Source organism: Phalaenopsis equestris, unplaced genomic scaffold (genome assembly GCF_001263595.1).
Source record: "Phalaenopsis equestris unplaced genomic scaffold, ASM126359v1 Scaffold000002, whole genome shotgun sequence".
NCBI lineage: Eukaryota > Viridiplantae > Streptophyta > Magnoliopsida > Asparagales > Orchidaceae > Phalaenopsis > Phalaenopsis equestris.
Genome location: NW_018164444.1, coordinates 4,710,370 through 4,722,459, shown reverse-complemented (window position 1 = coordinate 4,722,459; position 12,090 = coordinate 4,710,370). Strand labels below are relative to the sequence as shown.

The following is a 12,090-nucleotide window of genomic DNA, read 5'->3' as shown; positions in this document are numbered from 1 at the left end:
TTCAACTGACAATCAGGAGGAATATATAGGTATGTATGTATGTATTTTTGTATGTGTGTGTGGGTCTATATATATATATATAAAGAGAGAGAGAGAGAGAGAGAGAGAGAGAGAGAGAGAGCAATCACATACTTGCAATAGTGAAAATGATTCCTCACATTGAATTCTAAACTTCATTTTCTTCACTGTACACAGGACCTCTGTTGGGTTGAACAAAGCTTGACTACATTTTTTGAAAGATGCAACTTTATGGACAGTCCATTAAGTATAAAGTTGATGTATAAATGCTGATAAGTAAACATCATCATACCTCATTTATTAATCCTGACTCCTGTTTCCAAATATGCGTGTGTAAGCATAAAGAAGAATACACTCCCCTTATTTCTTCTCTTTTTTCATCCATTGGCAACTTCTCTGAGTTCAAAGTTCCAATCCTAATTAGGGGTGTAAACGAATCGAACACGAACGAACAAAGCTTGTGTTCGTGTTTGGTTCGTTTAAAATTTAGTTTGTTTGAAATAAGCTCGTTTTCGTTTCTTAACGACCGAGCCGAACACGAACCGAACACGAGCTGTTCCGGAACGACGAGCCAGTTTGACATCCCTAATATTAATATATAAAAATAATATTATATATTAATTATATAACTTATATTATATAAATATACAATATCTATATTAGTATATTACTACTATTATAGTATATTAATATATTATTATTATTATTTTATTATATATTATAATTTATAAAATTTAATGTTTTAAAATATAATAAATTTTTTATATATAATTATTTTATATTATTTTATATTTCAAACAATAATGATTCGAACACGAACGAACGCATCACTGTTCGTGTTTGGTTCGTTTAACTAACCGAACGAAAAAAATTTATTCGCGTTTGTCTCGTTTACTTATCGAACGAATCGAACACGAACTCATTGACGAACCGAACACAAACTGTTCGCGAACAACGAGCTTTTTTGACAGCCCTAATCCTAATAATCATAATAACGTTCCTATTTGTTCCTATTTATTAAATGCATTCATAAGTGGGATCGTGTTTTCTGGTCCCTCAGAAAATACTTTAGGCTTTACAGTTGTCAAAAGTGTAGAGAAACAAAAATTTATTAAATGCTAGGAATTTGGATCTGGATTCTTTCACACACATGTGTGTGTGTGAAAGAAAACATCCAGCTCATCCAAATTCCTAGCATTACTTCACAAAAGCTGCATTTCTCTTCTTTTTCTTATATATATATAAGCTCTCTCGATGCCTTCAACACTTAACATGATCCTTAGCTATTTTTTCTTCCACCTATGCTCTTGGAGATGGCCACAAGGAGTCCTACATGATCCCATTCTTCATATTATCTGCTCAATATTATTACAGATGACTTATACATTGCTGTTGTTCAAAAAGCAAAGGAAGCATCATAATAGCAGCAGAGAATGCGTGTTTCACTACCGACGCTATCCCTATTGAGCTCTTTTCTTGGTCGTCTTTCATTCCTCTTCTCTCTGTCATCCTTAAGCTTCATGCTTTTTTCTTGATCTTGCAAGGCTTCATAAATTATAAGTGTTAGTCATTACCGTCTTTTGTTCCGTTTATATTTATTCGCATCATCAACTTTCTAACCTCTGTCTATCCCTCAGGAGCTGATTATAATAATTTAAAATAACAGTATTGTTGTCTGTAACTGAACCAATAAACTTGCTAAATAGATTTATATTTCATAAATGATCATGTGGTTTTCCCACGTAAGGATTTTGTTGGCACCGTTATCTGAAATGTATAACATGGTTTCATAGCCTTTATTTATATTGTTTTATAGCTCAAATCATTTCATGTTAATTAAAGATGAATATCAAGCAAATAAAACACAAATAAAAGAATAGGAACAAAGAATTGCTGAGGCCAAAAACCAAAAAATTAAATCTCACATGCTAATCGGCAGCAAAGATCCAAAGCCTTCTACTGCTGTCTCTCTGTGAAGAAGATCGAGACAAACCTGACCTCGAGCATCTTATAAGGCTTGGAATAGTCTCTGGAGCCCCCATGCAGAACGAGGGGCTCTGCCTTATGGATGAAAAGCTCTGGCAGCTAAGAGCTCTAAAGGAAGCAGATCCAAGCGGGGGAATCCCGGCGCAGCCGAAATCAGGCCGGCATGACTGGATCACCCTTGCGGCATCTGATTCTGATCTGAGAACCGGGCATGCCGTGCATAAGGACAGTGATAGGCTGCTCCTTGATGGTTCGCTGTTTGGGCTACTGCATGGCAAGCTTGAAAATGAGATGATCGCATTCCGGCATAGAGGGCAAGGTATCGAACCTGGTGGACCAGAAATAATGGTAGATGTGGTATTGGTCGAGCAGAGATAAAGCGCACACCTAGTGCAAAACTCATGGCTACAACCTGAAATCATAAGAACTCATGTCAGTTTAAATGTGGTTAAACTTTTCCTTGCTCATTTGAAGAAAGCATACAAACTTTCCTTTAAGGTGGTTTCTGCTTTTCTTTTTTTGCTGTTAAAAGTTATTTTTTGAACCACAGTTCTATTATGCATTCATAAAGCGGCTCTTCAAGCTGAAAGTTAGAAAAAACAATGAAAAGGCTGTTATGCAAATGGCACTGCTTTATATTGTCTGATTTTCCTACCACAAAAGTAGTCAAAAAGAAATCCTATGAATGCAAATTTTGCATTACGATGAAGCTTCAAATCAAATGAAATGGCATTGTTTTCTTCTATAAAAGTAGGTGAAGAAATGTATTCTAAATTATGGAAAAAAAAAAGTAAACCATAGATCGATAGTAGCATTTATAAATGAAAGCAAAGCCCATAACAGTTTTACTGATTCTGCCAGTCATACTCAATCAGTTCAAGTTCTAATTAATACTTGAAAGAATATTATAATGTCATATTATCATTGTAAAAACAATCTGTAAGCAAATGAAATTTAAAACACTGGAATGAACATTAAAGATTTATAAGTTGGTTGCAGTTTTCAAGAAATGTATACCTTCTGCAGACACAGTGCATGTCCTTTCCAAACAGACGGCACAAGGATCAAAACTAGGACGGCACAGGTTGTCTCCCCTCCATCCATGTTCTCTAAAACATGAAGACAATATACAAGTCAGAACTCCTTGTGCTTTAAGCCCATGGCTTTGACCAGATGATTAGTTCCACAAAGATCTAAAATATTCACAAACTTCACACAATATTTGGCAGCATAAGAACTAAGAATATCTACAAGAGATGCCGACCCCAAATAGTTGGCATAAGGCCAATAATGATGATGATAATGATAATGAATAAATTTAAGATAACGCACCTAGCAATTGTCATGATGCTCATTAAGGGTAGAGATAAGTATGGCGAAGGAAGAATGTGTAACGATGTCCCTTGTTGGCTCAGAATACTCTCAAGCCAACTTCTATTCCATGACCGAGCAACCATCAAAGGAGTCCATCTTTGATCATGAAGAACAACAGATGAGCATAATTAATAATCTGAAATTCTAGTGTAAGCATACAATGAAATAAAACATTAAACATAACGAAAACAAGAAGGCTTCACTTAAAGGAATTGTTTGAAAGTTCTGTTAAAAGATTAATCTATGGATGATGAATGCAAGGTTGCAAAATTACAGTTTGTGATTTTCCTGTCCTTGTTGCTGCTTCTCACGAGGGGAACATAGATTCTACTTGTGGGTTTGGTAAAAGTGAAGTTCGAGGCCAAATATGATAGCAACAATTGAAGCAACATTAGTGAGTGCTGGCAGCTACAATGGTTGGAGCGTGGTGTTGGTGACAGTGGTGGGAGGTTGGTGGCTGCCGGGGGGGAGTGGTGGGTTGTGGGCGGCGGCTAGCGCCGGGTGATTAAGAAAGGTGGACGGTGGCGGTGGGCGGCGGCATCACTTTGCACAAAGTAGTGTATTTGGAATTCACCCAAATACATTTAAAATGAACTAAATAGTGAATTCTAGTACATTAGAATTTTACACTACATTGGAATTTTACACTGAATCTGTTTTTCGTCCAATAAATGCTTCAATTTTAAGATCCCTACAAAAGGAATGCAATGCACTTATTTTACTGCTAATCAAATGCCACCTAAGAGTATTTGCCACCCAGTCGAGTTGGGATCTAATAGGAGATAATCCATTACTGCTAATCAAACTTTCTAAACCCATTTGCCAACATGTTGACTCTTAATGACTGAAATATGGGATCATAATCGAGTTAACCACTCATCTCCCAACACATCAAAAATCATAAACAAAATAATTAACCACCACCAACCTAGAGCACATGTGATTTCCTTAACAAAGAGCATTTTCGAATATCCACATGCGATATAATAAAATGGGTGCTTGCTCCAACGAGATTCCTCAATCGATCATATCTAATAATGAATATTTCCATTTCTTAGCAATGGAAGTTTGGTAGAATTTATCAATCTAAATTAAACACAAGCATCTTCTAACAACTCCAAAATAAGTACTGTTCCTCAAAAGCAGTTCCTTGAAGCACAATCATCATAGCAAAACTCATCATGGTCAAATGCTTCTCGTCAAACTAGTAGTAAAATGAAAACATCTTGACAACCAGTAGTTTGGCAAAATTGTTCAGCCCATTTTGGTCCAACAATCTACAGGGAAATGCCCGTATTAATTTTGTTCTGATGTGCCTAACTCACACGCATTTTCCAGGCTTCCATGATTGTGAAATAATTGTTGTTGAAATCTTTCAGCAATGTAGAAATTTTATCATTGAAATGTTAGTTAACGAAATACACATCCTCTTCCTCTAACTCTGCTACAGCACCACAAACACTAGCCACCCCTTCGCCAGTTGAAGCCCAACTTTGTTCTTAATGTTTGTTCCATAGTAATGGATTCTGCATTATTTGCAAATGTAGTTAATTAAGATGAAGTGACTCCGAAAACTTGTGAGATCCTCCCAAGTTTTTTAGTCCTTCTATAGTGCAATGGATGGCCTCAAACTTCAATATGAACAAGTAGCATCTTCAGTTTGCTCATCATTTCTTTTCCTGTTATTCAAGAGCTACAAGCACATGTAAAAAATTACAGATGATTTTGATCGCCATTAATTCAGGTTCGGTCAAACCATAGTGCATAGGTCAAACAAATTTGCTTTGCCATATCATCACACTTTAACGATAGAGGCCAGTTGGTTGCTTTCGACTTGCGCAGCATTCTCACAGATGGTTTCATCTAAATTCTGATAGATGAAAAATTGATACTTCTGCTATCAAATCCAAAGCTGATTTTCTGCTCAAACTACGAAGTAGTATTTTAATTAAAGCTAGGTTTAAAAGATTAATGTAAAATATCGGGAAATTACATAATGAGAACAATAAATTTTCCGTAATAGGAGAAACAGAATAAACTTGATGTTTCTCAGAGAAGAAAGTTTCATGCATTTTTATGCTCTTCCATCAAGCAATAACATTTGTGACAGAATCCGATACACTTTCAGATTGAAAATATCATAAGCATAGATGAAAAAGGTAGGTTTTTGTGAAAATCTGAAAAGATGTTGGAGAGGATTTGACTGAGACTCTTAAGATTTTTAAATTTATAAAATCCAATTTCATGACCCAAAATTCATAAAATTCATAAAATTTATAATGACCAAGATTTTTGAATTCATGATTTTCAAATACATACCTGTGTTCATGATTGTAGAATTCGATTGAAGAGATGAAGTTTCTCTCATAATCCTTATTATTTTTCATACTTTCTGACGGAGAGAAAGATACATTACATCTTGGGAGAGAGAAGACCCTTCTCTTATTTATCAGAGAAAAGATAAGTCTCTTAGGAAGAGATACAATTTTTCTCTTATTTATCAAAGAAAATAAAAGTCTCTTGAGAATAAATACAAACTTTCTCTTAATTATCTATTATTAATCACTACCCATCAAGCTGGTTATTAACCAATAGGATTTAAGATAATTTAATTAATTAATTAAAGCGAAAGAATACGGTATCTATTGGGAAGAGACATAAATTTTTTTTTAATTAATTAATTAATTAATTACTATTAAAATACATGACAGTGGGCCACAAAATAAATAATAAAAAATTAACATTCTCCCACTTGACCCACGTAATAGTTAATAGTGCATAACATACAGGACAAAATGTAAATTAAAATTCTTACTGATATTGGTCAAATCATAAATCATCAATAAGTATGAAATTAATATGAATCATGACGGTTGTGTATCAATTTATCGACATAATTCCTTCCATATATCAAAATATCAATTGTATATTTAATATAATGAGAAATAACATCATGATCTCATAATGTTTATTAAAAGACGAATTTTGTTAAACATAACATAACATAAAGTGTACACTAGCGATAAAAACAAGATACATAAATATCATAAACAACATAAACTGAGCTCAAAGTGTCAAACATAAAGAACACTAAACATAAAACTAATAGTAATACCCATTTTCAGAACATGTTCGTTAAATGTTTGCGGTGACAGCTCTCTTGTCTATGGATCTACAATCATAAAATTAATGTTGATATGCTCAATTGACACCCTATGTTTCTAAACTTTTTTTTTAACGACAGAGTACTTTAATTTCATGTGTTTAACATCTTTGGAATACTGATCGTTTTTAGAAAAAAAAAACTGTTGCAGAGTTATCACAGTAAATTTTCAGTGGTTTGGCAATATCGTTGACAATTTCAAGTCCTAAAATAAAATTCTGCAGCCATAAGTCATAAATTGTAGCTTCAAAGCATGCCACAAATTCAGCTTCCATAGTAGATGCAACAGTGATAATCTGCCTCGTACTTTTTCATATTGAATCTCTTAATAATTCTATTGATATATGCTTTCTGAGACAGTCCTAACAATTCTTGTGATTTATCATGAAATATTTCAATTTCAATCATATAGGATACCTCGCCCATATCTTTCATTTCAAATTTCCTAGAGAGAAAATTCTTGGTTTGATAAAATAAGCTAAGATCATTAACAGTCAGCATAGTCAGCAAGATATCATTAACATACAAAATGAGAAATATGATATTGCTCCACTGACCTTCAGATATATATTTAAATCCAAAGGAAGTGATGGTATCATTGAACTTAAGTAGCATTGTCGGGAAGTTTGTTTAAGTCGTATATTGATTTTTTAAGTTTACATACCATGTGCTCCTTTTCTTCAACTGAAAATCCTTCATGTTAACTCATGTAGACATCTTCATCTAAATTCCTATTCAGAAAAGCAGTTTTCACATTCATTTAGTGTAACTCCAAATCATAATGAGCTACTAGTGTCATGCAAATTCTAAATGAATCATTCTTAAAAACTGGAGAAAATGAGCTACTAGTATCATTGAACTTAAGTACCATTGTTGGGAAACTTGTTTAAGTCCGTATATTGATTTTTTAAGTTTACATACCATGTGTTACTTTCCTTTAACCGAAAATCCTTCAGGTTGACTCATGCAGACATCTTCATCTAAATTCTCATTCAGAAAGACAATTTTTGCATTCATTTAGTGTAACTCCAAATCATAATGAGCTACTAGTGTCATGCTAATTCTAAATGAATCTTTCTTAGAAACTGGAGAAAATATTTATTTATAGTCGATGTTATCTTTTTGTGTGAAATCTTTGACAACAAGTTTTGTTTTATATCGTTCAATATTGTCATTCGAGTCGGGCTTAGTCTTAAAAAATCATTTACACCCGACTTTTTTACAACCTTCAAACAATTTAATGACATCCCAGACTTTGTTGTGATCCATCGATTTCAACTCATCTTTCATTACATCTAACTATTTATAAGAATTTGTACTTTCTATGGCTTGTGAAAATGAACCTGGTTCTTCATTGACTCCCAAGTCAAACTTAAATTCATGTAGATGAAACACATAATCATCAGAAGCAAAAGACCTTCTTTGTCGTTGAGACCTTCTAGGTACAACTTCATTTGGTTCATCTAATGGAGGTTCATTAGTGACAATTTCATTATGGGGTGTTTGATCATTTATCTGTTGTTCCTGTGAGTTATCATAAGTTGTCAGACTGTTCAATAACTGTAGGAATAAAAAATTGAGAAGAAATTTCAGGTAAAGAAATTTGAACCCTAATTTCTTGTATTTCCACTTTACGTGATTCCAAACTCCCACTAACTTCACCATTTTCAATGAACTTAGCATTTCCAGCTTCAATAATTCTCGTACTGTGGTTCGGACAATAAAATTTATACCCTTCAGATTTTTCTGGATAACCAATGAAGAAACCATTAGTTATTCTTAAGTCTAGTTTCTTTTCATGTGGATTATAAATCCTTCTTTTCGCTGGGCAACCTCAAACATGCAGGTGCCTTAAATTAGATTTCTTTCCTGTCCACAGTTCAAAGTGAGTCTTTGGAACTGCCTTACTAGGAATCTTGTTTAACAAATATGCAACGGTCTTTAAAACATGCATCAACAATGATAAGAGTAAAGAATAATTGCTTATCATACTCCTAATTATTTTCATCATTATACAGTTTCGCATTTCTGCAACAAAACTTTATTATGGTATTTCTTACATAGTGTATTGAGCACATATGTCATTAGTTTGAAAAAATTTAGCAAATGGAGCTGGATATTGTCCAGATTCATTGTACCTTCCATAATATTCACAACCTCTATCGAACCTGATGATTTTCATTTTTTTGTCTAATTGTCTTTCAACCTCAGTTATAAACACTTTTAAGGCATATAATGATTGGGATTTTTCATGCAATAAGTAGATATACTTATAATGTTAAAAGTCATCGATAAAGGTGATAAAATATTTTTCTACACCAAAAAATAAAACATAAAAAAGTTCACAAACATCAGTGTGTATAATTTCAAAGAGATGTGTGTTTCTTGTGGCAGCTTTTTTAAGTGTTTTTTTATGTGATTTTTTTTAGTACAATCCACACAGATGTCAATATCAGTAAAATTCAAATCATTAAGGATTTCATTCTTTACCAATCTTTCAATTTTTTCTTTAGATATATGACACATGTTTATGTCACAAATAAGTTGAATTTTTATTCATAAAATCACGTTTAATATCAACATTATGATGCAAGTTCATGAGCGCCTCATCAAAAAGGTTATCAAGTTTAAGTTTATATAGACCATCACAAATAGTATCAGAACCAATAAGATGATTGTGTTTAAATAAATTGAAATATTCATTCCCAAATTTAAAAAAGTATCCAACAGAATCAAGTTTAGACAATAAAATCAAATTGCGAGAAACATAAAAGACATAAAGTGTTTGAAAAAGATCTAAATGATGCTCAATATCTAAAATCAATTGATAGGTTTCAATGGCTTCAACTGGAGCTTTGATTTTGTTTTCCATGAAAACAAACTTTTCATTTGGATTTATCATTTGGGTTGTAAGAAATCTCTTTCTTTTCGAACCAGTCTTTGGGCTTCTGACACTTATTTTGATAGTGTCTTGACTTTCTACAAAAATATACTTAATTTTTTTATGTTCCCCTTTGTGAATTGGGGCAGATGACATATTAATTTTTAGTGGTCATTGTTTTCCCTTTGCATTTTTCTTTCCAGGTTTCTATACAACTCTTCTTTGATGATCCATGGGATTAATGAAGTGATTTCCTCCTTTCTTAAGCATGACTTCCTCTTGAATGAGCATATACATTGCAGTTCATTCACATTCCGCTTATCTTTCATAGTGTTATAATTCATGTGAAATGGACCAAACTCAGGAGACAAAAAGTTAATGATAAACTGTACAAAGAAATTTTCATTCACTTCCATTCTCAAAGTCTTAAGTCTTGTTGTTATGTCATTTCAACAACATTCTCATACATAGTACGAGAACCATCAAATTTTATGTTGGTTAACGTACTCAATAATGTTTCACTAAGAGAATTATCAACAGAGTCAGACTGAGAATATTCCTCAGCTAATTTCATGAATTACTTAGCATTTTCAGTGTTAGAAAATGTACACTTTATGTTATTTGCTACAGTTATTCACAAAAAAATTAAGCTCAATCTATTTGATTTCTCCCAAGCTTTATAGAAAGATTTCTGCTCAACACTGTTAAAATCAATAGGAGCAGGGGCTTCTCAGATGTGTGTGTCAAATCAAGATCCAGAACGCCAAGGTAAAACTAGACTTACTCACGACTTTCAGAAAAATTAAGCTCATTGAATGTCTGAACAAATGTAGCTTGTGAATGAAGAGAAAAAGGAGTAAATACTCATATTCAATTAGATTAAATGAAAACTTTAACAGTATATTGAAAATCTACTTTGAGAGATATAACAATACACAATAATAAGCATAATTGATGCTTGAATTGTTAGTTTAACATAATTGACAATTGTTTAAACTTAATTTAGACATGCCCAATATATTTATATATATAAACATATATAATCAAGTATAAAAATATGTCACCATCACATTCAAAAATTATATAACAAATTATCAACCTTTGGGCGATCAATAAATATTTTAAAATCAATGAATTTCAATATACTCATAATGAAATAAAAAAAATTTATTTTATAATAAGCATAATATACTACGTATGAAGGTAGCAAGATTCAAGGACCTAGGAATGAAGGTAGCAAAGAAATGTTTGCCAGTTTTTAAAATCAAGGACCTAATAATCATGAAATATTTTCTAGGTATGAAAGTAGTAAGATTCAAGAAAAACATCATTATATCACAGAAAAAACACATCTTAGATCTACTAAAAGAAATGGGGATAATTGGATGTAAGTCTCCTGATATTCCAATGAATCTCAATCACAAGTCAAACAGGGGAGACGAAAAGTGTCTTTGTGGATAAGGGAAAACATTATTTATGTACGAGGCCAAATATTAAATATTCTATCAGTATTGTGATCCAACATATGAATAACTCAAATGAAGCGTATTTTGAAATGGTGTACATAATTCTAAGGTTTTTTAAGAAGCCTCCTGGCTATGGATTAATCTTTCAGAAAACTAAGAACATAGATGTGGAAGTGTATAATGATGCTAGTTAGGTTGGAGAACTCACTGTCAGAAATCCCATCACAAGTTACTGCTCCTATGTATGGGGAAATTTGGTGACATAGAGAAGTAAGAAACAAGATGTTATTTCTAGAAGCAATGCATAATCTATATATAGAGCACTCGCCTTGATAATTTGTGAAAGGATCTGGATTAAAAAATTGTTAAAGAAATTAGGATGTACCTCCAATAGACCCATACAAATGTTTTGTGACAATCAAGCAATCATCAGTATTGCCAAGAACCCTGTGCATCACAACAGAATCAAGCATATTGAAGTTGGCAGACACTTGTCGGTCAACTTTTTTTTCGATTGATTAATTATGAAAAAATATGATATATGAAAATAATTTTTGAGATTTAATTTAAATATAAAAGATATATAGTTTGGGTTTTGAAAGCAGTATGTTTTAATTTTTGAAAAATGAGACCAAATGGATCTCATTGGTCTGATAGTTTGCATAATCGTGCCTGATACCGCGAATACTACACCTTCCCGAGAGATAAGTGTAGACCTCAGCGATAGACCCAATCCTGCAAACTAAGAGATTTGTGACATCCGTTTGGTCTGCGAACCTTTTATATATGACCGACAAATTCCCCTATTTAATACAAAGATTAAATAGGGTTTATTTTACCTGGGTTCCAAGTTCCCTATAGAGGCAAGCCCCTATAGTTAATTACATCCCAAATGACGGGAGTCACTTGAGAAAACTCTCGATAATGATCAATGGTTCTAGTCTTCAAGATTTCAAGGTTTAGGTTTTCACGGTAGGACGTGGAGAAGCAAGTGGGAGTGGCTCAATGCGGAACACTTATTTCAGGAGTCCAAAGAAAAGAAAAGGTAGGGGATGTCACAGATCCTGAGGAGAACCCTCAGTGACTTCCCAAACTATCCTAATGTGTGGCTGCATTTTTAGAGATGATGTTATTTAAATGTTCAATCCTGCCAATTTTATTACTTAGGACTTACATTTGCATAATACCTGATTATGCAAATA

The 12,090-nt window shown here is 33.0% G+C and overlaps 1 protein-coding gene across 1 annotated transcript in view; it reads right to left on the bottom strand.

Annotated features, from left to right (window-relative positions):
- Positions 1-1,256: 1,256 nt before the first annotated feature.
- Positions 1,257-12,090, bottom strand: part of LOC110039531 (probable E3 ubiquitin-protein ligase XBOS32) — a 29,600-nt gene continuing 18,766 nt past the window's right edge. Inside the window, exons 8-10 of the mRNA XM_020744628.1 lie at positions 3,337-3,474; positions 3,022-3,113; positions 1,257-2,416 (exon numbers count right to left, since the gene is read on the bottom strand). Of these exons, the coding sequence (XP_020600287.1) occupies positions 1,947-2,416; positions 3,022-3,113; positions 3,337-3,474 (700 nt within the window). The 3' untranslated portion in view covers positions 1,257-1,946. The remainder of the gene's footprint in view (positions 2,417-3,021; positions 3,114-3,336; positions 3,475-12,090) is intronic.